The sequence below is a fragment of the Natrix helvetica genome, assembly GCF_964273705.1.
Source record: "Natrix helvetica genome assembly, chromosome: 10".
Taxonomy (NCBI): Eukaryota; Metazoa; Chordata; class Lepidosauria; order Squamata; family Natricidae; genus Natrix; species Natrix helvetica.
The window spans coordinates 22124143-22151921 of record NC_138561.1 but is presented as its reverse complement, the minus strand read 5'-3'; the positions used below and the strand labels follow the sequence as shown (position 1 = coordinate 22151921).

At 50.6% G+C, this 27779-nt stretch overlaps 2 protein-coding genes across 7 annotated transcripts in view; both read right to left on the bottom strand.

Annotated features, from left to right (window-relative positions):
• ZFPM1 (zinc finger protein, FOG family member 1) overlaps positions 1 to 591 on the bottom strand; it is a 70187-nt gene extending 69596 nt beyond the window's left edge. The window contains exon 1 of the mRNA XM_081963658.1: positions 298 to 591. Coding sequence (XP_081819784.1) covers positions 298 to 337 — 40 coding nt within the window. The 5' untranslated portion in view covers positions 338 to 591. The remainder of the gene's footprint in view (positions 1 to 297) is intronic.
• Positions 592 to 6805: 6214 nt separating this feature from the next.
• ZNF469 (zinc finger protein 469) overlaps positions 6806 to 27779 on the bottom strand; it is a 157324-nt gene continuing 136350 nt past the window's right edge. For 5 of the 6 annotated variants that reach the window (XM_081963689.1, XM_081963691.1, XM_081963692.1 and 2 more), the window contains 2 exons: positions 25262 to 25326; positions 6806 to 21549 (listed from right to left, as the gene is read on the bottom strand). In XM_081963689.1, the coding sequence (XP_081819815.1) occupies positions 8901 to 21344 (12444 nt within the window). In that variant the 5' untranslated portion in view covers positions 21345 to 21549; positions 25262 to 25326 and the 3' untranslated portion in view covers positions 6806 to 8900. Of the gene's footprint in view, positions 21550 to 25261; positions 25327 to 26453; positions 26526 to 27779 lie in introns of those variants that run through there. The other variant, XM_081963690.1, reaches the window with a different exon arrangement.

Below are 27779 nucleotides of genomic sequence, written 5' to 3'. Positions count from 1 at the left end.
AAGCCCCAGAGTTCAAGTTGCTCTTTGGGGAGGGGGCGGCGGCCAAAGGGACCCCAACCAAGGAAGAGGAGCGGGGGGGGGAAGGACGGAGGCAAAGTTGGCGCGGGGGTCTGGGTGGGGGTCCCGGGGCGCCTCCTCTCCGCCAGAGCGCGGGAAGGACGCGCCGGCAGCCCAGGCGAGAGACCCCCCGCCCCGGACCGGGTCGCTCACCAACTTCGGCCAGTGGAAAGAAGGGGAAAGAGGGGGAAGGGGCGGCGGGGGCGACCCAGGGACGGACGAGGGGAAGGCGGCGCTCACGTTTGATCTGCCGGGGCTTGCTCTGCTTCCTCCTGGACATCGCGGGGCGGCGGCTCCGAGTCCCTCCGGCGGCGGCAGAGGCAGGGCGAAGGCGAGGGCGAGGGCGAGGCGGGCGGCTCTCATGCCCACCCGGCGCTCCCAGGGCTGGGCGGCGGGCACAGACCGCGCTGGCTCCCTCGCCCGCCTGCCTGCCTGCCTGCCTCCCTCCGCGGCGCCCCGCTGGCCACCCGGCACCGGCCGGCGGCTTTCCTCCTCCTCCTCTTCCTCCTCCTCCTCTTCCTCTCTTCCTCCTCCTTCTCCTCCTCCTCCCGCCGCCGCCGCCTCCTGCCCTCTGCGCGCGCGCGCTTTTTCTCAATGGAGCCCCGGCGGCAGCTGGCGCGGCGAAGGCTGGCGGGGGGCGTGGCCCCGGCCAGGCAGCTCCCAGTTCATAGGGCGGGCCGGACACGCCCACCGGATAGGGCGGCCCCGGGAAGAGAGGAAGGAGGAGGGGGCGGAGCCGACGGCGCGCGGGGAGGAGCCGGCGGTGATTGACAGCCCGCGCGCCTGGAGAAAATCTGCGGCTCGGCTTGAGTTGGGAGAGCTGCGCCTTGGCTGGTTAAACCAGGATTGAGCAAACCAGGATGCTCTGAGCTTGGGCAGAGAGTTTTGGGGCAGAGGGGGTCGTGTGGTTGTGTTGTGTTGTGTTGTGTTGCGTTGTGTTGTGTGTTTACTGACCCTTCTCTGCCGGGAACATCTGCAGGCAGAGACCCAAACTCAAAGATCGGCCAGAAGTGGATAGCTGCTTCTTTCCCATGATGGCTTTCTTCTGCCAGATGCCCACTTTGCCCGCCTAGAGATCGACTCATTGATCTGGTGCCAGCAAGTCGGTGTTGACTCTTAACAACCGTCAATACGTGGGGCGATTCTGGAAAAGATCAGCACAAAATAGATCTGGGCACATCTGGAAACAAATGAGAGTTCCAACTCAAAAGCCAGCCACTGGTTTCTTAAAAACAGTGCCTGCCAAACCAATATTAATGAGTTCTTTGACAAAGGGACTAAATTAGTAGACCGGAGAAATGCTGTGGATGTCATATGCTTAGATGTCAGTCAGGCATTGGGCAAAGTAGACCAGAACCTACTTCTTGGTAAGCTGGGGAAATGTGGGATCGGCAGCATCACCACCAATGGATGGATTTGTAACTGGCTGACAAACAGTTTTTAAGAAGAGACTTGATAGCCACTTGTCTTGCACAGAGTGTCCTGCTTGAGCAAGGGGTTGGACTAGAAGACCTCCAAGATCCCTTCCAGCTTTATTCTGATGTAAATAGACCTTCTCCAGGAGGATAGATCCTCAGCCTGGTCCTTCAGGTCTTCCAATGGTGTCCCCATCACCATGGTAGCCAAGTCCATCTACCTGGCTGCCAGTCAACCTCTTCCTTTCTAACTTCTCTACCATTAGAGATTTCTCAAAAGAACTGCATGAGCCAGATCTTCCTGTACACACAACCACCACAAGAAGAAAACGGTTTCATGACCAGAAAAATAATCAAAATCCTTTTCCCTAACCGCCATTCTATCACTATTCAAACAGCCCTCACCAAGACATTTAGAGAAGAGCCCCAAGTTAGATGACCTCTTTGGAGGCCTTAAGCGAAAGCCCTCCGGTTGAAATGGGACAATTTGCTCGTCTTAATTTTGGCTTCAGCCCCGTGATGGGTGCAACCAGACAGTTGGAAAGACTGATGTTCCCTCCCACTTCTATATGAATGCAGCCCAGTCAGGTTTAAGAATGTGTGAGAGAGAAAGAGAGGGGGGGGTGTAGAGAAAGAGCAAGGATGCCCATGCATCAGAATGCCTGGTCCTGCTTGACTGTCTGTAGAGAGATTCATATTGCACTCCAATAAACAGAATGTTTTCCCGCAGACTGAATTACATGCCTGCAGAGAAGAGATAATGCACAAGCCATCCCCATCCCCATTGTGTGCAAAATGGCATATTTTTATGGAACTGTGTATATTTGTATTAGTGCCAATTAATCAGAGACAATATTAAGAAGGATGCAGAAAGGTGGTGGGGGAGGATTTTTTTTTTTTGGGGGGGGGGAAGAGCATGGAAAGGGAAGAGCAGATGGGCAGAGCAGGGGACTATCCTAAGGCACAGAAGGGAAGGGGAGAAAATAGCTGAACATTGGCCAAACCCAACGGACGGCAATGGTCAAGCCAGGATTGGAGCTGGTCAGCTGGTACACAGCCACCCTCATCCCAACTTCCTGGCCGAACTTTTTGTGCTCCAGAACAATGTTTCTCAACCTTGGCCATGTGTGGACTTCCAACTCCCAGAATTCCCCAGCCAGTGTTATGTAAGGGAATAAGGGGCTGGGGAAGGGCCTTGCTCAAGGACAGGCATGTTGTGGTGTAGACAGAAGCTGAAGAAGCCACTTTCACATGGTCAGAGACACTCTCTGCATGCCTAAGGGGCAGAGCCAGAGTGTTACTGCAGACAAAGGCAGGGGAGGATGAGCTCTCCTGCCCACCACCTGAGCTGGCTTTTGGCTTCCTGAAAAGACTATCCCAAAATACCTTGGGGAGCAAACGGACCCTGGAACTGCTTAGGAGGAACATAATAGTTTAGTCCTTGCAAAATCAGGACACTGCGAGAAGGAACAAAAATGGGAAACGATCCTGAAAGGATCAATCAATAAATGGGGTGAAAGGGCTGGCTTCATCAATACGACAACATTGGATCTGCTGCTTCCAAAAGAGAGAAATGAATGGGAAAAGGATGGAGAGCAATGGTCCAGCTTGTAAGGGCCAAGCCTGCCCTCTGGTGGCTGGGCCTTCTTCTGAAAGTGTGGAGACCCAGCCTTGGCAAGGAGCTGGCGCCCACTTCATTAAACCGCTCCCCAGAAAGATGTGCCTGCCTCTGTTCCCCTGGCCCACCTGTTGGGGAGTCTAAATGGCCTCTTTGGGTCTCTGTCCTGGCATGAAACCTTGGAAAACAATGACCCTCTTGAGGCATGGATGAACCTTTTCCATTGGAAGGGGAAGATGTTAGGACGCGGCTGTTGAGAAGAATTCAATCTCTTCTGATCATGGCAACATGTAGAAGGATGAGGACGCCATGCGAGGTGGGCCTGGCCCCTCTCCCTGGGCTAGGTGGACTATTTCTTAGTTGGAGACCTCCAAGAACCGTTCCTGATTTGGTTTCTTCAAAGTTCCTCTCCAGATTTTCTTACAGAATTCCAGGAAGTCCCCTTCAAACATATTACGAATGCCTCACTCTCTCCTCTGTATGTAGAGATGGGTACATATAGGAACAAGGATGTACACGTTGGAATAGAACATGGGTCAAGAGACCAAGCCACCAATGAGATGCCTCTTGTTACAGATGCATTTGGCACGAGCCTCTTTAACCCAGCCATTGTGAAGAGGCTGGCAGATTTTCCCAATTACTAGGAAAGTTTAGCCAGTGAACCAGGTTATCTCCTGATCCCCCTTACCCATCTCACCCCCTGTGGCCATTGCTTATGCACAGAAATGCTCAAATTAATCTGCATTTGTTTTAAGTCTTCTCGCTTTGCTTCCTCCCTGGAATCACAGCGCTGGCATCCTGCTGTTTTCTGAGTGTCAAATACGTCCGAAGCGCTCAACCATAGGTGGAGCTCAGCAAACCTAGGGCTTTAGGGAGCTGGGTCTGATGGATGGACTGGACTTTTTCTTTCCCCAAGCAAGAGCTGAGATCTAGACCGATTATTTGCAATCACAAGAGGTCCTAGAAATCTCCCTATCATGTACCAGATGCAACGAGAGAGACAGAGGTTGTCAGGGAGGAATGAATGACCCTGGATAAGGATTGGCCAGTCTGGAAAGGGGATATCAGCTGCCCCAAATCCATGTCAATGGAACCAAAGGGAGACGGAGAAAGAGTGGCACCAACTGCTGCAGAAGGAACACTGAGGCCTGACTTGGAGAGACACACACCCCCCTTCTCTACAATGATTTCAAAAATCATTTCTATTTTACTTGAAGAAGAATTTTATTTAAAAAATATAAAATATAAAAAAAATTCTATTTTACTAAAGAAGCCTCTTTAGCAAGAACTTAAATTGCAGCACAATAATCAGAGTCTCCCTTCACCTTTTCTTAAGTTCACAAGAAGATCAAAAGAGCCTTCACACTAGAGTGGATAAAGGACTCAACTAGTCCTATGTTTTAAGTCAGGGATCTCCAAACTTGGCAACTTTAAGACTTGTAGACTTAACTCCAGAATTCCTCACTGAGAAATTGTGGACCAACTCCCAGAATTCACTGAGGAATTCCACGAGTCTTCAAGTTGCCAAGTTTGGAGACCCCTGTTCTAGGTCACCAGAGCTCCAGAGCCACCCATGAAGCCCTGGTCCATTGGAGGTCCCTGGCTGCTGGCGTTCACAAGAGGCCCCTTGTGATTCTGGAGGAAGGAGCTATCAAAGACACGAAGGACGCAGAGTCTCAGAACCACCTCTGGGTTCAATCTCTTTGAGAAGTACCATGGCCAGCCTCCCAGCTCCATCTGGTGGCAACTGCATCAGAAAAAACTCTTCTCATAGACTGTCATGTACGTTTAACTAATCAGAATTGTGGACTAACTCAACTGGCCCCAGCATACCAGGGGAAGGGAATAAAACCCCTCTTACTCACTTTTCATCCAACACTTAGTGCTCTTAATCTAAAGGCCAGAGAAGGCTGGAATAAATGGGCACAGACCCTTCTTCCTTGGCTTTGCACCTGTGCTGTGGTTTACCAAGGTGAGGGGTTCCTTCGGTGGGGGTCCAGCTTTCCCGTTTCTTGCTCAAGCCCACCGCTCCAAAATGGAGCCCCTTTTCATTTCCCTGCAATCTTTCCAGCTCTTTCCCCCCTCCCCTCCCTAAATTAAGCCATCCTAATTATTTTCAGACTGCTTTATCTCTGCCTTGCAACATTCTGCAGAAAGACAGGCGGTGAGCACTTTCAGCCGCCATAAACAAAGGGATGGTTTGGAAAACAATTCTATCAATTAATCAAATTAAGCCTGCCGTTTTCGTTACAAGCCCCAAGTGGCCGGATCCGAGCCCAGAGTGAGGAGTTATCTCTCCCCGACAGCGCTTAAACGTTTCGGTGGCAGTCGTAATAATGAAAGAGATCCGATTGCTGCGACTTTCCTTTGCCAACTCCGAATCTTAGGGATGTCGCCACGGAGGTCACTCCGTGGACATAAAGAGAGGACCAGGATGGTCCAGGAAGACCCTGGTCTTTACCTGGGAGCCAATCTGCAGAGTTTGAAAAATGGCCCCCGCCCCCAAAGGTCGGAGGGTGCTCCTCCCTGCCTGCCTGCCAGCCAAATGGATGCCCAAAAGAGGGCTATGCAGGAGCCGATCGGAGTGGGGCACCCCCTGCAAGGAATGCCCCATGGCTCATAAGGTAATCCTCAACTTATGACCACAACGGAGCCTTGAATTTCTGTTGTTAAGTGACCTCATTTGTTACGTGAGTTTTCCCCCATTTTATGAACTTTCTTGCCACAGTTTGTTAAGTGAAAATAGTTTCCCCACGGACTTGGCTTGCCAGAAGGTTGCAAAAGGGGACCGCGTGACCTTGGGACACGGCAACGGTCACACATAGGAAAGCCAAGCGCCTGAATTTTGATCCCACGATCACGGGGATGCTGCAAAGGTCGTAACTGTGAACAACGGTCATAAGTCACCTTCTTCAGTGCCGTTCTAACTTTGAAGGGCACTAGATGAACATGTAAGTCGAGGACTTCCTGTATTTGCAGAGGTTTTTTTTTTTTCCCTTCCCAGGCTGGCCCCTCATTTTGCCAGAGGTTGAGCTCTTAGGGCGAATCCCATGTTTTCAAAAAAGCAGAGCGAGGCATCCTGGCTGGATCCTTTTATTAATTTATTATTAGCAACCAAAAGGGAAAACTGGGACTTCTGCAGCGGGTCCCCAACCCATCAGCCTCACCGCTTTAGCTCCAGGCTCTTGACGGATTATGCATTTCCCTGGTCAGAGAAGCAAAAGAACGGCTGAGCTTTGCTTCCTGGTGTTTTTCTTTCTGGATTTCTGGATGCTTCTCCAGAATTCCCAACTGCCTCTGAAAATCTGGGCAGCAGCGGTGGGATTCACTTACCTTCCCTACCAGCTCACAAATAGAGGAGTGTGCGGGGGTTCGCTTCGCTTGCATGCACCGCGTCTGTGTTTGCGCAGTGCTCGCGCATTACATTGGGGCGGGTTGGGCGGAGCCTCCTGCAGCCCCCGCTACCGGTTTGTCTGAACTGGAGAGAACTGCCGAGTAACCCAAGATACAGACTGGCTTTGAACCCCTCTTTTATTACTTGGTTGCACTGCTGCAGCATCCTGTAGCAATGAGTTCCACAAGCCTTAAAGCAAGCCTGTTCACTAAAGGAAGCCCGCCGCTGAGCACAGAGAAGCCACCACTGGAAACTCTGGGGCAGAACAGCAGCATGGAGACGACGGCGGTTGTAATTCCTAAAAGAAGTGCAAGGCAAGTGCCGCCTTTGCTGAAAATGAGTAAAACTGGAGGTGATTTAGGAATGTATTGATTTGAAAGGTTGTTGATAGGAAGAAGGGAACCATGCCATGCGATACGGGGAGGGATAGCTGTGAAGATCAGGCGTCACTTTTTAAGATCCTTTTCATTTTCTTTTTGTCATCTTTCACTTTTTCTTTTACTCCTTTATATTTTCTTTCTTTTGCTACTCTTTCAATGTGGGGTTCCCCCCCCCATCTATGTAAAATCTCCTCATAGTAAAAGAATTACTTAAAAGAAAAAAAAGAAAAACGTCACACAGACCGGCAAATTTCTGGGAAAATATTGGACTATATTTGAGAGGATAAATCTCAGCCCCGTTTTACAGTACCGTCTTGTATGCACATCCCTTATTTCATTTGACAATATTAAAAGAAAGGCCCAGGGCCCCCCCGACCAACATTATAAAAACAGTCCGAAGGATCCCTCTGCTCCGCTTTCTCACAAATATCAAAATAAAAACTTTTAACATAATGCATTGCACCCAAATGTATAATCAAACTATTTTTTAAAAAACACAATGAACTGTAAAGGTAGATATTAACAAGTTAAAGTCATTTAATTCCTTTTTTTTAATAAAGAGAGACCTTAAAAGCAAACATTATTTAGTCTGCAAGACATATGCAGAGTATTTTGGGGGAGAACCCCAAATTACTTCAGTGCACTGTTCTGCTCTCTCCCCCCTCCCCTCACAGAGGTCCCAAAACCAGCCCAGTGCAGTGCTTTTTGACTTTGTCAACTTTAGGAGGTACGGACTTCAATTCCCAGAATTCGATTCTGGGAGTTGAAGTCCGTATATCTGAAAGTGTCACATTAAGAAACAGTGGCCCAGAATCCTCCACATCTACCCTGAAAACGAAACCTCAGGGTTTAAACCTTTACAAAACACACTGCAGAGTTGTGAGCAGTGCAGGGCAATGTTTGCAACAACTCCCCCCTGCATGTCAGTTTATAAAGGCTGCCGTTCCTCTTTCTGACTTGTGAGTTTGTGTGCATGTCTGTATGCTTGTGTGTGTGTTCCTGTTAGAATTCACATTACAATGAAAAATAGCACCACTGAGCTGCATAGAGTAAAGCCATGCCAAGTTTAGCAACTGCCTCGATACAGAAAGCCTTTAAAAACTATTATGTTAGGGGTTAAGGGTTTGCTTTTCTTAAAAAAATCTCTTCCCCCCACCCAAAGGGAGCCTTACTATGTGGGGCAGGAGTGGTCTTGGCACAGTTTTCTCACTGGAAAAATATTAAAACAATATTTTTTTAAAAAATATTCAACTCTGTCATACATCTTCAAGGTGCAGTTTAGCTAGGTTAAAGGGCCCACACCCCTTACTTTTTTAAAAACAACAACAACAACAACAACAACATTTCAGCAACATCTACACAGTGGTCTAAGAGAGGAGAGCAATTTCAGAGTCTCCGGAGTGAACAAATTCACCCTTGACGCAACATTCTTGCGAAAGGCTGTCTGTCAAAACTGTGGCCTGCTTACTTTATAATTATTTTTCGAAGTATCTTGTCTACGGGCGGGTTCCCAATTAAATGAAATCACTCAGGATTATTTGTGCAAAGCTCCAGAAGGAGGAGGAGGAGGGGGGGGGGAACGCCAATGCTTTCTACAGTGTGCTGCACCTCATGAATAAGGCGTCTCTGGTATGAAGTTCACGTCTTCAAATCCTTTATCCAAAGATAAGAGAGACACCGACTGAAAAAAAGGGGCCGGGATTTGCAAGCCACCCTTACAACCTCGGTACTTCTGCCATAAAACATTCCCTCTTGACACTTCGCTCTGCCCCAAGCGATTACCGTTTTTAGTCCACGAGAACGAACCATCGGCAACATCAAAGTTCTAGCCTTTGCATGATAAATCAGGTGAATTAAAGTAGATTAGTAAGACACAAAGCAAAAACTATTTGAGAGTCTGCAGTGCAAGTTCATTTAAGCTAGACAGAGAAACCGAGCTACACAAATGAATGTAATGCTTTGATAATTTCTCCCCCCCCCCGCCTCCCCACCAGCCCCATGAAAGCAGCGAAGGATCACCATAAGTCACTCATAAATTACTCAGAAGTATCTCTTCTCAAAGGAATTTTAAAGCTGGTTAATTTCTGACCAAACAGTTGGTTTAGGAGGTGAGTTTGGGACTCAGCTGTCCTGTAACTGTGGGAAGTGGGGACTTTAGCACCTTGGACAGCTCTGCGGCGGTTCAGAGAGCTGGGCAGGGAGGCAGAGGGGTCTTTGGTTAAGAGGGGGCAGAGGGCTTTGCTCCCCAAGATCTCCTTCTTGTGCCTCAACTCTCCATTGGCATGGCCGATCTCCACCTTCTTCTGGAAGCCTTGGTCAAGCACCAACTTTCTAAGCTGGCTGTCCGTCACAGACACCTTGAGTTTAGGGGCCTGTTTAGCCCTCCGTCGAGAAGAAAAGGCCAATGTCTCAGTAGTGGGCCAGTCAGCCTTCTTGACGTGGTCGCCCTTCACAGAATCTTGGCTCCGGCCTTTCCGTTTTTTGCTGCCGTCTCCTTCAATGTTCTCTCGGGAGGCCGAGCTTCCCCGATGGGAGGACTTGTTGTGTTCCTTGGGTTTTTGGGAGTGAGGATTGGCCGGCCGATTAGCAGCCGGCCTTTCTGGAAACTTGTTCAGCTCAGAATGGTGGCCCTTTGACTGAGCACTCGCCACTTCGCCTTGGAGATGGCCACTCACAGGCCTGACCAAGTTGAGTTCTGTCTCTTTTGTGCCAACACCAGAGCTGGTATCTTTGGGGTGAGCAGTGGCATCCATTTCTGGGAAAGCTTTGTCTTTCAAGAGTGAACACATCTGGACTTCTTCTGCACCATCTAGGCAGCAATGGATGCCAGGGGTGTTATCAGCATTGGCTTGGCCACCTATGATCTTCTTTGAAGGAGCCTCCTTGGCAGGCCGGTTTAGGGTAGATGATGATGTCTTGTCCTTGAGAGGCAACTCATGGAAACTGGTTTCTGGCAAACGTAACTTGCTCCCAGTCTCCCGAGGAGCTGTTCCATTCAAATTAGGATTGCTGCTCCACTGTATTTCAGGAGACCATTTACATTCTGAAGACCCCAGATTTTCAGAAGAAAACTTGGGCACCTTGCTGGCAAGATCTTCTAAATATGGGCTCTCCCAGGTCCCTATATTGTGTTCGACCCTTCGGCTAACTATTGCCTTTTCTGGAATGTTGCGTTCCTTGTTGTGCTTCTCAGAGAGATAAGCCAGAGACGGTTTTTCTTGGGCTGTAGTTGTCTTCTTAGTTGACACATTGGCAAGATCACCGCTAAGTGCATCGGGTGAGTTTAAGAGGAGAGCTGGGCTCTCCGCATGTCCCCATGTTTCTGGGGAAAGTGCAGTAATGTGTTCTGGGCTGCTTGGGTTGTCTTGGGTCTCAAGAGGAAGGGATGGAAGTAGGTGGTGAAGTGGAGATGTCCCCCTTTCGGCCAGGAGACTGGAGAAATCCCTTCCTAGGCCTTCTGTTTCCATAGGGGGCTGAGATGAAGGGGGCATGGCCAGGCTAGTGGCTGCGGACAGAGCCTCATCAGCAGATAGCAGAGTCTGCCTACTTTCTTGAGATGCTTGGGCTCCATCCAAGTGCACAGGCAAAGCTAGTTCAGGAGAGTTGTGATGGTGGGACACTTTCTTCTTTTTGGCTGCTGGAGCTTCTGCTCTTGCACGGGTCTCCTCTCTGACGTCCTTCTTCCCGTATTTTGCAAAGAGCCCCGGGCGCATCACGCCTCGAAAACGGAAGGTCTTGCTGCTGCCCACCAGATGCTTCTCCATGTGTCTATCGTACTGTTCCTTTTTGGAGAAGGTGTAGTTGCAAGTGCTGCATATGAAAGACTTCTTGATGACGTGCATGACATCTGCACACAGCTCACAGGCATACAGAGTGGTGTGCTTGATGTCGGCTTCCTCAACTATTTCATGCTCTTGGCTAAGGTGGCTCCGGAGCTCCTTGGTTTCCTGATAGAACATGGGACACTTGTGGCACAAGAAGATCTTCTGTAGGCTATGGACCACGAGATGTCGCTGGAGTTTGAAGGGCTTGGGGAACTGCTTCCCACAGTGGTGGCAATCGCGAGAGGGGTCTTTGCATTCGGGATGAATGGGCACCGACTTCTGGGCCCCTTCAACCTTGGGAACTGGGTCAGGAGATGGAATGTCGGGGACTTTGAGGAAGGCTGCGGGTGGCCGGATTCTGAAGGGGGTCTCTGGCACGTCTTTGTGGGCCACCGTCTCTTGTCCTGAAAACTCTTTGGGACCTTTGACCTCGCTGCCAGCCGCTGCTCCGTTTCCTCCTTCAGCCTGCTTGGAAAACTTGCTGGGTTTTCGGCAAATGATGGAGTTGAGGAAATGAGTGACAGCAGCATCCTCTTCGCTGAAACCCAGGCCCAAGACAGACTTCTGAGCCTGGCCTTTGCGGGCAAACTGAGTGGCATGCTCTCGCAAGTGTTCGTTGTACATCCAGACATCAGAGATTTCCTTCAGGCACATCCCGCAGGCCCAGAGGCCAGCTTTGTTCTTGGCGTGTTTCTCCCTTAAGTGATCCCTCAGCTGTTCCCTTGAGCTGAATTTCCTCTGGACACACATGTAGCATGTTGGCGGAGGGGAGGGGTTGTGGCTGAGCTTGTGAAAGTCCAATTCCCCTAAAGTAAGGAACCATTGGAAGCAGACTTTGCATTTATACTGCTTGTCTTTATTCTTGAGATTTAGATCATGGCGGGTTTTGCTCGTCTTCCCTTCTTCTAGCTTAGGTTTTACAGGCTTGACGCGCAACATTGACGTTGGCTTGAAACCCAAGGTAGCATCATCCTCATCCTTTGTGAGACTCAGTTGGTCTTCTCCAGTGGGGCAGAACCTCACATCCCTCGCCTGGAACTTCATGTTCAACATCTCCATGTCAATGGTGGGAAATGCAGAGGGTGTTTTTTCTTTGGTGCCCTGGGGTTTTTCTTTCAGGTCGGGCAGTTCTGGGTTGTCTTCTGCTCCCGAGGGCCCACAAGGAAGCTGCACGGGTGAGTTACGCGATGGCCCCTCAGCAGAATCATTTCCTGTGGCTTTCTCATGGCTATTCCAGCTTTTAAAGCATGGAAGAGGCCCAGTTGGACTCTCTTTGCACAGAAAGGCACTGCTGTTTTTTAAATCATCGTCTTCTTCTTCCTTTTGCCCAGGGTCCAATTGCTGGGCTGCCTCTTTGGTAGGTCTGGAATTGACATCCTCACTCGTGGCTTTACTCCCGTGACAGATGTTCAGCATCAAAGCATCATCAACGGAGATTGTGTCATATTCACAAGGATCTTCCCGGGTAACGCAGAAGGAGCTGTTTTCGCCAAGATCAGAAGCCATGCGGATCGTAAAAAGATCTGGTGTGCCTTCTGGTTTTGCAATGATCTCTAAAACAGCTTTAGGCTTCTTGGAGCGCTTCCCATACACACGTGTGCATTTTCTACGGGCAAACTCATCGTTTCTGGGGAAAAGTTGTGAAAAGTTGGAGTCGTCGTCAAACAAGCTCGTTAGATCTGGTTTGGCGACAGCAGATGCCTCCTTCTGGGGCTCTTCCGTCTTCCAGGACTCCGGAGTCATGAAACAAGGAGCATCCAATGCTTTCTCAGGTGTGGGCTTAGGAGAACCTGGTTCAGAAGCAGTTCCAGGATGAGAGGGTGGTGAAAAGGTATTGGGGCTTGTGAGGTAGACCAATGGGCTGTTTTGACTTGTGCAAGCCATCTCTTCTAACAAACCCTTCTCTGATGGCTTCTGGTTCAGTTCATTTTCACCTTCTTTCACATATCCACTCGGCCACCTCTCATGGATGTGTTCTTCTTGCCCCAGCTCTTCTCCTTCCTCTTGATGGCTCTCCACATTCCGAGGAAGCTGTGGTCCAACTTTTATCCTTTCAGCTGAGGTCATTTTCTCACCAGTGTTTTCTAATTTGTTTGTCAAGGGCTGCTGAGGAAGCCATGGCAAAGTTACCTCAACCGGCTCTTCTGACCCATTCCCAGGTTCTTCTGTGACGGTGGTCAGAATGTGGCCATCTGTGATGCCAGTGGCCTTACAGTGAACTGGAGAGACCTCAGACTCCTGAAGATAAGAGGCGGTGACCTCATTTTTGTCTGACGTCATTTTTGTTTGCCTGGGTCTTTCCTTGGTTTTTCGCCTTGCGTAGCTACTTGATCTTTTGCTATGGACCGCTCGGATTAGCTTTTCTGTGCTTGTGTTTTTTCTAGACTGGATTTCTGACCCTTCCGATTTCTCTGCTTGTGAGATGATGGGTTGTATTTCTTGTGTCGTTTGGAATTCATGAGTTGCGTCCAGTGAAATAACATTTGGACCCTGGAGTTCCTTGCTAATACTTTCTTGGCTCTGTGCCTTTGGTTCCTTCTTTCGCCTTCTGGAGGTTTTAGGAGAAGACTGGCCTACAGCCTTTGAGAGGTCTGAGTTACTAGAATTTCCTTGGATGAAGGACTTTAGGCTTTTCCTGGGGAACGCTTTGCCTGCCTTTAATGCTTTTTCCAACGGAGTCAAATTGTCGTCAGGCAACACAACACTCTCCTTTTTCTTCTGATGCTTCACAGCTTTGTGTCTCATCAGCCCAGTTTTGGATCTAAAAGAAGTGGAGCAAATATCACAAGCAATTTGCAAGCCTCTCCTCTTCCTTCCTTTGGATTGTTCCAGCTTGGAATAATTTCTTAAGATTGGATCCTCAGGAATGGATTGTTCCGTGCAGTCAGATGATTTTTTCACATTCTCATTCGACACAGAGTCTTCCTTCTCCAAATTGCTTCTGTTTTCTAGATCCAGTGGGTCACTTGAGGGTCTTCTTGGTGGAATCTGACTAGTGTCATCAGCCATTTTAGTCAGAAGGACAACTGGCACCTCTTGAACATCAACGTCTTTCTGGAAATACTCCGACTGACATGGATCTCTACTTTCTCCCCGGGGGTCTCCTTCGATGTCCTTTGCCCCTTGGGGTTGGGATATTGATGACACATATTCATTACAGACTCCACCTCTAATCTCAACAGAATCAATCCCTGATGGAAGCGGGCTGAGTGAGATATCATGCATGGATGCTGCCTGAGGACAACTGGGTTCATTCCTCGCAGAAAACATGCCCTTGTCTTCATCTGGCTGATTTGTGGAGAGCTCTTCAGAATGTTTCTTGCTTTTCAGAGGGAGCCTGCTGGGAGATTTGCAGTCCCCCATTTGCAAGTTCAAAGGTCTGTTTGTGTTAGCAGTAGAAGGTGCTACTTTGCCGGAGCAGAGAGCTGAGGAGTAACCCAGAGGGACATTCTTCTGAGGTTCCAACAGGTCTTGGTTGAGGTCTTCAGCCAGGGCATCAGGCACATCCGGGGGCAGATTGGAAATGGCATCATGGGAGGAGAAGAACGGAAGGGCTTCTGTACATCCCATCTGCCTGGGTGGGCTCTGCTGAGGAACTGCAGTCTTCTCTAGAATGGAGGGGAAGCTGCACGCAAGGAAGGCAACTTGCTGGGTTGCTGCAGTGATGGGATTGGTGCTCTCTTCAGATGGAATCCCTCCAAAATCAGAGGCTGTAGCATTTCTTGTTTTGAGCACCTTTTTCTGATCAGCAAAACCAACGTCCAGAGAAAGTCCAGCCTGGGAGGCTTCGGGGTAGTAACTGACTTGCTCCTCCGATTCATGACCTTCTGTTGAATCTGAGCTGTTTGCTGAAGAGAAGACATTTCTCTGCAGGAGCTGAGCATCCTCAGCTTGGCTTTCAGGGGAATGGATGGGAGTCAACGACATGTCAAGTTGCAGATGTTGCAGCTGATTGTCTCTCTCTTCCACCTGGTGGACTTTGGCAGCCCCCAACTCTTGGTCCCCAGCATTCCAAGAAGCGCAAGAGCCCCCATGTGCTTGGAGCATGGCAGATAAAGCACCTCGTGGCGTTTCCTTCTCAGATGGCCAAGGGCTTAAGGGGGATTTTCTGCAGTCTCTAAATGCCAAGGTCTTCTCTGCTTCAACCCACCCTGCCAGTCCTGTAACTTGACTCGGCTGTGTTCTCCCCCCACTTAGCACCGAGGCTGTTTCTGAATTGCTGAGTGGAGAGAGGTCACCGGACTCCATGGAAATACCCTCTGCATGCATAGCGTGGCCGTTCACTTCCAAACAGTCAACCTTGAAGTGCTGCTGCTGGACAATGTTAGCGCATTGTGCAGGGTTCAATGGGGCTGAGTCTTTGGAAGCCTCTGAGGCCCATTCATCAAAATGTTCTGACTCTGTCTCTGGTTCTGAAAGCAGTTGAGTTGGAAACTCAGCTAGTTTCTCAGTCTTTTTTAACAGAGCCTCTCTCTTGTTCTCCAACACGGGGCCACTGGTGACTTCTTCATTTGGCTCTTTGCCCACAAGCTCCTCTCCTGGCTCTGGAGGAAGGCTCTGACACGAGGGCAGGTGAGCCACAGGATGCTGAGCTGGGAAGGATGAACTCACCAACTCTTCCTCATTGTTCTTAACTGTCCTGGCCACAAACAACTGCAACTGCTGAAGAGGATTGCCTCCTTTCTCTTGGGTGGGGGACTCGAATCCAACTTCTCCATCCACCTCCTTGGAAAAAGTCAACACATCAAAGTGTGGTGTGTCTCCACGGTCAGCTTTGGCATTGAGCATTAATGTCTGGCAAATTGTTTGACTTCCAGTCTCCTCGTTATTACCTAGATGTTCCCCTTCCTTGTCCTGGAACAGAGTTGCCATTTCTAGCTTTTCAGGGGGGTGCTTTTCTAGATTTTTGCCTTGTGCACCAGAGGACAAGTCTCCATCCGATTCTAGAGTGTCCACATCTTGCAAGTCACATTCCGGATGTAACTGAGGGACCTCGTGGCCACACGATTCTAACTCGGTGGGGCTGCCGCATGTTTTCGCCTCCAAGAGTAGCTTTGGGAACACATCTGGTCTCAGTGGCAAATTCCCATGGGGCTCCAGATCCCTCTCCTCCAGAGACTCGGGAAAGATTGAATCGGGACTTTGTATCACCTGTTCAGGATAGTCTGGGGCACCGGAGCTGTTTGATACTTCATCCAGGCATGAATCTGACAGGACTCCAGCGGATGCATTTTTTATTCCCCCAAAGTCAACTTCAGCAGAGATTTCGAAATCCTTCAGATTTTGAGCAATTTTGTCTTGGTGCTCTTGGGGGCTAAAAGGACCTACTAGAATCAAATCCGGGGCTGACTCTAGTGGGCTGAATGATCCTGCACATGGCCAAGGGTCGTCGGGACTGCCGTACTTGGATTCCAAAGCAGGAAGGGGTCTTTTCTCATGAGCTATATTTTCACAGCTAAACGGTTCTGTAGACAGGAGCTTTCCACTCTCATACCCAGCCTCCATTAGAAACAGTCCTTTGCCCTCTTGTTCCTGGGCCAGCCTTAAAGACAAAAACTCAGGACTTGGCTCTTTGGCTCCCATGCTGATGTGATTGACTGAAGCCTGGTCTCCATCAGGTGCCTGCAGAGGAAGCTTGTTTGCTTGCAACTGGCTTTCAAGCTCGGTGACCAACCTTTTAATCTCCAGCTCATCCTCGGACAGACCATTCATGAAATGCACGTTATAGTCAGAAAGCTGGTCAGATAGAGACAAGGGGCTGATTTCGCTGGAGAGCGCTGGTTTTTCATCAGGCGGCCTAGGAATTTGGGGCGTACCGCCCGCCAAAATGGGAGATACGTCCTCCATCAGCGTCCAGTCCTTTTCTGGCAGAAAAGATGAATATTGCTGGTCAAAGGGGATTATCTTGCTAAGCTGATGATTGGCACACCCAAAGGGGATGTAATTATCCTTGCTTGAAGCTACACTATCATATAAGTTGGCATCAAACTCAGCAATAGGGAATTCTAAAAATACGGATGATGAATCAAAATTAAGCGGTGAAGAGACCTTCCTCTGGGCATTATCTGATTCACAGGGCAGGATGCCTTCGTGCTTCACTTTGAACGAGGGCTCGTCAAAGTCTCCTTGACATAAGTACGCATTTCCGTTCGGGGAAGATTCCATGGCCGGAGGCCCTGAGTATAGACTTGGTGCCTCATAGCTGTGGGATAATTCTTTGCAGTCATAAAAGGCATTGGCAGCATCCAGGAATGTGTTGACACCTTTCCCAGCAACCTCTCTGCCCCCAGGATTGTCACCGAAGCAGCCAACTGGCATCATGAGTTCCTGCTGGTTCTTCAGGCCCTCAAGGTCCACTTGTCCATAGCTGGTGCTCTCCTCGCTGGGAAGGCTGTGCTTGCCCATGGAAGGAGAACCAGAGAGTTCTTCCACTGGGTTTTCCAAGATCCCTCCTTTACTGGCAGTGTATTGGTGGCAGTGATGGCCCTCTGCCCCACCTGCGTCTTTTGGCATCACCCTTGGCTGTTCACGGTCACCGCAGAAGGCTCCATGGTACTGGCCAGAATCATCAGGAGAAAGCAGCACAGTGGGACCTTTTCCAGCTGTGGCCTCGGAGTGATACGACACCTCTCTGCTCTGTGTGAGATGTGGGTCCTGAGGAATGCTCGGATTGTCTTTCTGAAATTTCTTGTTCTCTACTGGCTGGGTTTGAGGTGGGTCAACCTTATTTGGCTTTCCAGTCAAGTCAGAATCCATCATGTGGCTTCTTCTTACGGTTTCCTTCTCAGGAACATTAAGAGGTCTGACACGTCTGGAAATTTTCAGGAACTGTTTCCTCTGTTCACTTTCTCTTTCGGTGTCTGAATCGCCCCTCTCGGTGCTCTGGGGGCTGTTGCTGGTCTCACTGGACACACTCAGGCTCTGGCAACTGCTGGTGGAGGACCGACTGCTGCTCCTCCTCACTCTGGTTACAGGGCCATCTATCCTTTGCAGCTCCTTGCTTGCAAGTCTCTCGAGTTCCTCCTGTCCTCCTCTGGAACCTCCATACCTCCATATTGGCTCCGTCCCCTTCTCCCTTCCTCCTCTGCCTTGGTTCCTTCTGCTCAAACCGCTTCTGAGCCGGCCGCTGAACCTGGACCCCAGCTTTCTCCTGCAGTGTTGCTTGGCATATTCCACCCTCTCGTCATCAGACTCCGACATGTATTCATACTCGCCAAATTTATTGTCCCTCGTTTCTGGAAGCAACCGGTTGGTGAGCAAGGAAAGGGACACTGCTTTGCTATTCTGGCTGTGCAGTTTATGGAACTTGTTTTTTTGCTGGACAATTTTATGGATCAGCTCCTTGCTCCAACTGCCACTCCGCGGCTTCCTCTTCTTGGCATCTTTCGTGGGCAGCGTGGTGCTTTCTGCCCTGCTGTGAGTACCACCGGGCTTGAGTTTACTCCTTGGAGAAGCAGAGGGAAGGTTCTTGGTCTGCCTCATATCTGACATAGCTTGGCTCTCCTGCTTGGTAGGCAGGAAAGGAGCACTGCTGTTCTTCCCTGCTCTTTGCTGGGCACTTGGGTCCTCTTCTGCGGCTGCTTTATTTCGAGGGAATTCTGTGCTCTTCAATGTTTTATGTCTTTCTTCTCCAAAGTCTGAAAGCCAGTTTGTTCCTCTCTCTTTAGGTTGCTTTGATGTCTTATTTTTGGCCAACTCCCCACTAGGATGGTCGTCACAGCAGTTGAGCATTTTCATGCTTTCATCCATTCCTCCGTGTTTGGCTTTCTTCCCTAAAGTCAAATTCTCTTTTGCTTTGAAAGGTGTCCCAGCATTAGTGGCCTTCACAGAGACCAGCTCTTCATCAGCAAAGACATCTATGAAGCTGCTATCAATTTCAGGGTTATCCGACTGGTACCCCAGGCCGTTCAGAGCTTCAGTGATCAAACTGTCTAGCTTAGCATCATCGATCTCCAAGTCAGAAGGGTTGAGTGGCAAGAGGTTTCCGGGAAAGCCATTGAGCTGGTTCAGTTTCAAAGGATCATCTTTGGATTCACCTTTACCCTCAACGTCCACCAAGAAGTCCACAGTCTTGTTCAAAGCAAGCAGCTGCAAGTGAGGATCTGAAGGGAGAAGCATCCCCAGGCTAGCTTGGGTGTGCTTTGCAGGTTCAGGAGAGGCGTGATGTTGCTTCTTGACTTCTGCTCCTCGGGAAGAGTCCTTGGCCTGGCCTGGGAAGACCACGTGAGAGCCGCAGAACTGACGGTGCTCCAAGAAAGAGGAGAGATTGCTGAAGTTCTGGTCACACTGCTTGCAAGTCAGGAAAACATCCAGCTGGTCAAGACTGGTGCTGCTCAGTGAGCTGGCCAGGAAGTGACGGGAGGAGGAATATGGGTAAGGTGGTGGAGGCACTTCGCTCTCAAAACCCTCTGGGCACCTTTTGGAGGCATCAGCGTTGGATTTCTGGAAATGGCTTTCCACGGAGACGCCTTTGTAGAGGAGTTCCTGGTGAAAGGCCTTGATAGGATTGGCCATCTGGTAGGGGGCTGAGCACGCACCCAGCAGCTCCGAGGCCTGGAAGGGTTTACTGCCATCCTTCGGGGGCGCTTGATGGTGGAAGAAGGTGGAGGCGGTTATGGCAGCTTCCTCTTCAAAGCTGTGGCCTGGAGGGCTGCTGGTGGTCAGGGTGGGAGAGGAACAGCTGCTGCTGAGGTTGGGAGTGGGGGACGAGAGAGGAGATCCCTTTGGGGATGGGGCTAAGGTGGAGGGTGGCAACCCTAAACAGGGACTGGGTGGGTGGTGAGAGGAGACGGGGGCCCGTGTTGGGCTCACGCTGAGGAAGAAAGTCTTGTTCTTGGATGTCTCCACTTCGGTTGGCCCTTCGAAGGAGAGGCCGCTGGCTGAGCTACAGCTGGGCGGGGCCAGGTCCTCAGCCCCTAGAACTTTATTGGGATAGCTGGTGGGGCTGTGGGGCAGTTTCTTGCTTCCCTCCCACTCTGAGGTGCTGAGGGGGAAAGGGAGCTTCTGGCTGGCCAACTTTCCGGACAGCTTGAGTCTATTCTGGCCGGGTGCACCAGAGGTGAGATGCAGATGCTGCCAGGCCTTTTTGCCAAGACCCGAAGGGTACCCAAAGGAGATCTGGCTGACCCCTGGACCGGGACTCCCTGCTGAGCTTGGCTCCATGGGGGGATAAGTCTTTTTGCCTCCCTCCCAGGCCTGCAGGAGCCGGGGGTGGGCCTGAACACTGGCGGGGAGGCTCTTCTCAAAAGGCACCAAGCTGGAGGCTTCGCTGGAAGCCTTGTTCTGAAAGTGCACTTGCGGGAGAGTAACCGGTAGCCCATTCCTTCGTAGAGAGCTGCCTACATCCAGTATCCTTTGACTAGCTACGCTGTCTTTCGACAAAGACGGATGCCTCTGACCCACGGCCTTCGGCGTACTCGAGGCATGTAAACTGGGTGGGAAAACAGCTGGGTTTTCTTGGAAAGTGCTTTGGATTTGGTCAATAGCACCAGAAGGCGAAATAGCACCATTGTGGTCCGGGGAAGGCCCGCTCCTTCCTTTGTAGCAGGACAAGTGTCCCAGCGTTTGGGGCAGGTGGAAGGGAGCAGGGGGAGGAGGCAGCCCGTAAGTCCTGCTCTCCACATTGTCGTAGGAGCCGTTGCCGAGAACTTCCTCCTTCCAGTCCCTGGAGGAAGAGTGGAAGGGGAAAGCACTGTGGGAAGCCTGACTGGTGGCCAACGAGATGTTGTTGCCATATTCTTGGGGGTGAGCCTCACCTTGGAAGGGATCTGAGGCTGAGCTGTGCAAAGGGGAGAAGGGATACTGGAAGGAAAGAGGGCCTAGGCAATGCATGCTCGGCTTGGGGGCCGGGAGTCCATTATTAGCACCAGGATAGTCTTTGTCCGGCGAAGGCCACAAGTGACTTCCGTTGGCTTGGAACTCCAGGTAAGGGAGCTGCCCTTTGGTGTCAGGACTATCAGGAGGAACACTAACCAGTGGTTGTATCTTCGAACCATGGCTTGGACATGCAGTGGTGGCTTGTGAGGTATAGTTGCTGGAGATGTGGCTGGTGGGAGCCTCAGGAAAGCAGTGGCCGAAGCTCAGCTCTTCTTCGGGGAGTTTCAGATCTCTTTCGGGGAGGCTGGGCACATGGAACCGGTAGCTCCCCAAAACCGGCCCTTGGTCAGCCTCAACCTTCTTGGGGGGAGTGATTTTCTGCTGGGGGTAAGCGATGCCAATGGTGGGGTTGGGCCTGGCATTGCTGAGGGTGAGCCGGTAGAGTTGCTGATGGCCCCGCTCACTCCTCCCTGACCGCCTGCTGCTCTTATCTCTTGCCCGGCTCCTTCCAGGGGGAGACGGGGGGTCTCCTTTGGCAGTGCCCCATGGGCCGGCTCCTGAAAACCTGGGTCGGTTGTTGAGGGATTTAAAGTCTATTTTGCCTGCTTTCTGGGGGCGGATCACAGCTTCCCGTTGGCTGTGAGGCTCCTTCTCCTTGTTGCTGACCAAGTCAGTCCCACTGTGTCCCCCGCTTGGTCCCTCCGACTCGGAGCTGTCGAGCAGCCGCCTGCTTTCAACTTCACCCGGGTCTTTCTTGCCAAACGCCTCGAAGCTGAGAACTTTGTCCTGGCCACCAGACTCAACCCCCCGGGTGGCATAAACATGCTGGGTTTCTCCCATGATGTCATTAAGGACCAGGTTTCGTAAGAGCCCGCCGCCTTCGCCTCCTCAGCCTAAGGACTCGCCATCCCTTGGATTCTCTTTCCTTCTCCAGGGGCCGGGAGGCATGGCCGCCTCTTGAACAGCTCCTATGTCCATCTTGGCCACGGGAGGGGCTCTGTGGAGGAGACGTGGGGAGGATTCATCACATCATTCCGGCAGGCACCTGCAAGACAGAAAAGTCCACGTGAGCCTTGGGTTTTCAGAAGCCTGGTGGTCACATGAAATTTTTGGATTCGCAATACCCGGCCATCATTCAAAGCTTAAGGTCCGTTTTCTTACTGATTCCTGGAGAAAGAACTCAGATTTACAGACTCTTGGACTAAATTCACACAAGAGATTTACTCGTCTGAGTTTTCGGACTCACGCTGGAAGAAGTTTCTCGGGCTATAAGATGCACCAGAGTATAAACGCACCATGATTTTGAAGAGGAAATTAAAAAAAAAAAAGTTTTTGCACTGCATGCCTCCCAAACCCTCTGCATGCCTCATTTTTTGCAAAAAAAAAAAAAAAAGGCATGCAGAGCTTTGGGAGTCTTGCAGATTGCTCCTGGGGGCTGGGAGGGCCAAAAACCGCCCCATTTTTTGCTCATTGTTGCCCTCGCAGTCCCCAGGAGCCCTTTGCAAGCCTCCCAAACCCTCTGCACGTACATATTTGCAAAGGGGGCAGAGTTTCAGTAGGCCAAATGGGCTGTATTCAATGCATAAGATGCACCCAGATTTTCACCCTCTTTTTGGGAGGGGAAAAAAGGTGCATCTTATACTCCCCCAAAAACACGGCAGTTCTCTGAGGATGGGCTCCAGCACAAATCCGAAAGCTAGGGAGACAAAAACTCTGGTCCCGACGACCGACCCAAATTGGGTCTTTCAACATTATCCTTGGACATGTAGATTTGCCTTCCTTCGTAACTTCACCCCCCCCCCCCCCGTTGTTCGGATGGCTTTGGGCACAAGGCAATATGCAAACCTTAGTCAGTGAGGACTCGCAGTTTAGCTTATTCTGCAAATCCAGGAAATGGTGGTTTATTCCAGGAATCATGCCTCGGTTAACTATGGCTTAGCTTATCCTAGCTAAAGAGAGCCAGTCTGAAGCCGGGACTTCGGAAGAGCAGCAAAGGGGCTGAGCTGGAGAAAGAGGCCATTGGAAAACTTGGGGTGAGCTGGCAGGGTGCTTTGGCAGGTCCTTCTCTCCGCTTGGCACAGAGGATGACAGCCGAGTCCCTCCTGCAGGCTCATTGTCAGGCAAAATCTCTTATCTCTCAGCTTTGATTTCCTAAGCCTGACTAGGAGGATTTCTATCGTTCCTGCTCCCCCTTCCTCCACTCCTGTCTCCTGCCGGAATGCTCCTCCCGTGATTTCTGGAGTGGGCACCCTTGTCTTTCGCTGGCAGCTGGATGCCAGTCCTGAGCTGCCATCCAGAGATTGAGGGGCATGATAAGAGTGGAGGAGGCTTCTTCCTATGAGAGCCGGGATAATGTCCCCGGATCTCAGCAAATTGGTGTGTTTAGGAAAGTGGACGTGGCAGAAAGGAAGGGGTGATGAATTTTCCCTCCGAATGCCCCCCCCCAGGGGGAAATTGTTTCCGTCGCTCCGATCGTCCTTTCCAGCAATTAATTTAACTCTTAAAAATAACCCAGCAATGGTCAGAGAGAAGCTCTTGAGCTTTATTTTCTGTTCTCCCTCAAATCCTCTTCTATGCCCCTTTGAGGACTCATCGCTTCTCTTATAATTTTTAATAAAAAATCCAAATTTTTCACGCTTGCTTGCGCAAATGAAATTGCAGACGGTGAGGCTTGGCAGCAGAGAAAGTCCGCTGACTCCTCCTTCCTGTTAGCCAGCTATCACGGTCAGCATGCACCACAATTCATGGTTTATGCCCCAGTGGAAACGCTCGCTGCTGCTCAAAATAAAAATAAAATAAAATTTTCAAGGATACTCCTGCCAACTGAGGCCGGAAGGGCTGCCCTTATCATAGCTAGGCTTAATCAAGCTGCAAAGAGGAGACATTTTGGAAATAGTTAAAAAAAAGTGCTGGTATCCAAGAAATGTACAATAGTTACATCACAGACTTTGTATTAGTGCAAAAGGAACCAAAACAAATAACTATTTGGCTTCGGATTCAGGCAGTGGAGTCCAAAAACTGTCCAAAATAGGAACGGGGCCGAAATAAGCACAGACAGTAAACAGGAAAAAGGTCCCAGAGATTTTTTAAAAGCAAAAAATAAAATAAAAACAGAGGGAGGGACTGAAGCCAAGGCCAGGAATCTGCTCTGAACTAAGGCAAGCTTCTTGTCCAGCTACACCCCACAGTGTCCACTCTGCTCGGCCACAGCTTCCAGCACCATGCAAGATCTTCCTGACTCCCACAGGTGATGATTTCATACAAGCTTCCTGCGAACCAAACCTTCAGCTGCATCTTTCCCCTTTCCTGCTCACCAGGGCCCGCGCAAAAGTTGATTTTTTAAATATATCCCCATTATCCTCTGGATCCAACTTGCTCTAAAGCGCGTGGAAGCTTCCACTGCAGACCACACTCAAAACACCCCCAAATCTTGTCTCGCTTATCAGCGTCCTCCTGTCCCAGGTTAAACCTTGGATTGGTTAACCGTGGTTTCCTGAATCCTCCCTGAAAGGTGAGGTTGGGCAGCATCTCGAATCCATCCCATTCAGCGCAACGTGTGAACCGGATCACAGATAGACAGCGGTAAAAGTGTCTCTGGGCCAGGCGCTGACCGAGCCAGATGTCTAAGCGGAAAAGGTTCCTGCACCCGCAGGAGGAGAATCGGAGAGAAACGGCCACGACTTCTGGAGGGCACTCAGGGCTGGTTCAGAAGGGGAAAGCCCCCTTCCCCTCCCTCCACTTCCCTGCCCTAGGAAAGCAACCTTGGAGATCAAAGCAGACCTCCTGCCCCCTTCCCTTCCAACCGCTTCTCCCCGTGGGGTGCCAGCGAAGGAGGAGGCTTCCCTTCCATCTGCCTTGCTAGAGAAGCAGGGACTGGTTCATTGCGCCATAAATTATATCCAGGCAGGTTAAACAGAAGCTTTTGGGCTCCAAAACTTTGGCCTTTGGTTATGAAAAATTGCTTCCTCTCTTGTAAAGTGCCGTTCCCAACCCTTCTGCGGTGTCTAGACAGCTCAAACACCCAGCGTCTTCTCCTCCTTTTTAAAAGGCCTGGGAGGCTTATGGTTGTTTTTAATTTGCAAAAAATAGAAAGGATGGGGGGAGGAGGAGGAGGAGGAGGGAGAAAGAGAGAGGATGAAAGGGGGGGAAATGATCTTTCCAGCCAGCTGGCCAGGTGGATTAGAGAAGCAGAGAGGCAGGAAGGTTTTGGGGTAAAATCTTTATAGGTAGTCCTTGATTTACAACAGTTCATTTAGTGACTGCTCAAATGGCACTGGAAAAAAGTGACTTAGCATCTTTTTTCACACTTACGACCGTCGCAGCCTCCCCGGGGTCACGTGATCAAAATGCGGACGCTTGGCAAATAATTCATATTTATGACGGACGCAATGTTCGGGGGGGGGTTGTGGAGCTGACGTAATCCCCCTTTTGTGACCTTCTGACAAGCAAGGTCCGTGGAGAAACTGGATTCACTCAACAACCCTTAACAAAGGCAGTGATTCATTTAACAACCGCGGCAAGGAAGGTTGTAAAAGGGAGCAGAACTCACGTAAGAAATGCCTCTCTTAGTGATGGAGGTTTTGGGCTCATTTGTGGCTGTAAGTCAGGGGCTACTTAAGAGAAGGTTAGAAAATATGGTGGGGGGGTGGAGTGGAGTGACAGGAGCATGGGAAAGAATAAAAATGGGTCTCTGAAGCAAGGAAGCAACGCCCCCCCTCCCCCCGCAATGATCCTGCAGGTCAGCCCCCCCCCCATACCTTGGGAGACGTGGGTCTCTCAGCTCTTGCAGACTCTCAGCTTCACTTCCCAGGAAGGTTCTTGGCTGCAAGGAAGGTGAAAAAACATGTCAGGAATTGTCATGGACCGATCACAGCCTCCTTTGAGCCCCAAAGAGGTGGGGGGTGGGGGGGTGGGGAAGGGGGTGTTGGAGAGTCCATTCTCCCATAGCCGTGCAGCTGGACCTGCCAGAAAAGGCCCTCAGTCCGAATCAGATTGAGCTGGAAGGGACCTTGGAGGTCTTCTAGTCCAGCCCCCTGGCTGTCCAGACCCTAGACCCATGATCGCGAACCTATGGCACAGGTGCCAGAGGTGGCATGCAGAGCCTTCTCTGTGGGCACGTCAGCTGTCACCAGCTGCTCTTCCGGTTTCGCTGCCAGAGCACCAAAAAACAGCTTGAAAACAGCCAAAAAGACCCCCAAAACAGGCTGTTGGTTGGGATGCATTCTGGGCCATTTCTGGGCTGTTCTCAGGCTGTTTTTCAGCCCTCCGGCAAAAAAACAAAAAACAGCCTAAAATGGTCCAAAGAGCAGCCTAATAATGGCCTGAAACACGGCCAAAACCAGTCAAAAACCAGGCATGCGTGCGCTGACCAGCTGGTCTTGGGTTTCCAGTACTCTGGGCGTGTGCGAAGACGGCTGCCACGCATGTGCATGCCGAAACCCCAAAGACCAGCTGGCCGGTGTGCATGGTTTGGGCACTCGGTGCCATCACCGCCCTAGACAACCTCAGACTCTTCTTAAAAACCTCCAGTGATGAGGAAGACCCACAACCTGGGAGGGCGAAAGGCAGATACCGGATGATCCCAGCCTCGGGACGCCCCACTGGGCTGCGGTATCGGTCATGAGTGCGAGTGGTGCTGCAGACGAGCCGGCCAGGCTGACTGCGGCCACAGAAAAGGGTATTTCCGGGCAGAGGGAGGGAAGGTGCCCGAAGCCCCTTCTGTGATGCTGCAAGACCCCACCCCAACATGGCTGTTGGATAGGTTTTCCACGTGGGAAGACTCCTCGACTTAACAACCCTTGCTTTAGCAATCCTTCAAAGTCACGATGGCACTCTAAAAAGAGACCTACAACCGGGGACTGACAAACAAGCAAACCACCCCCCACGTGTGTTTCACAGTGTTTGAAAAGAAGGAAGCTGTCAAACTGTCACTGGGGCTGCAAATACAACCTGTGTTGACAAGTTGGAAAGTCAGCTTCTAAAACACAAAATTAGCTGAGGTTGCTGTGATGATCCTCTTTGCCCATAAATTAGCCTAACCTAACTTCCCATTTCAATTTCCTATTTCTTTTGCAACGAAAGGGGCAGTTCCCCATCAGGCCAAACAGCAAATGTGCTGCCTTCACACCAGCCTTTCCCTCCCCTCCCTCTACCCCACAAGACGCTGGGATTACAATGTCCAGAATTCCCAGCTAATCTGGTTAGGGGAGCCATCGATTCTGGAGGCCTCAGAGTCAGCAAGACTCCACCTAGGGCTTACAGGTTTATCCCGTCCACCCATCATTTCCCGGCTTCTTCAGCCAAACTCGGCTTATTTCAACCTCAGTTTCCATTTCTGATAAACCGACACTGGACAGCCGTGGGGAAAGGAGCCTGGTGTGATTGTGAGTTTGTGCAAATTTCCAGCAGATGGAGACAAAGCCGGCTGAATGCTTCCTCTCTTCCCCAGTTTGAAAGGAAGAATGAAACCATCCCGCTGGACAATCCTGAAACGGATCCCATCCCCAGATTTCGTGAACGGAGCTGTCCATTCAGGGAAAGAATCTTCTCTGGATGAAAACCTCCTGCAGACGTCCATTAATTTAACCCACTGCACTGAAATAAAAGGATATCATTCCTCCCACCCACTTCAGTCTTCCAGGTGGAATGCCAGAGGGCAGGGATGCAGAACCTTTTCGGCACCGAGGGCCCAAACCGGAACATGCGTGTATGTGTGGGCGCCACAGCACCGGAAATCCGAAGACCAGCTGGTGCACACATGCCTAGCCTTTGGCTGTTTTTCAGGCTGTTTTCAGGGCCATTTTCTGGTCGTTTTTTCAGCCCAAAAGTGGCCTGAAAATGGCCCGGAAAACAACCTGAAAACACCCCCAAAATGCCCCCGTTTTGGGACGTTTTTCAGGCCATTTCCTGGCGCTCTGGCGCCTGTAAAGACCAGCTGGCCAGCGTGCATGTGTGTGCCGTAAACCAGAAGAGCAGCTTGCGACGGTGTGTGTGCCCACAGAGAACCTATAGTGCCATAGGTTCACCATCCCAGCCGGATCAGGTTCTGCTTCCCTTAAGTCTGACTCCCCCATTAGCCTGCAGAGGACTTTTTAAGCCTTGCTTGACTTCTCCAAAGCAACTCCTAACTCTTGCTTTTAAGTCTGCAAGTCTTCAAGTTCCTAAGTTAGACATTCCCCCTCCTGCCTCCCCCCGGTATAGGTCTCCCGCTCGAGCAGGGGGCTGGACTAGAAGGCCTCTAAAGTCCCTTCCAATTCTGTTATTCTTTTCATTGGA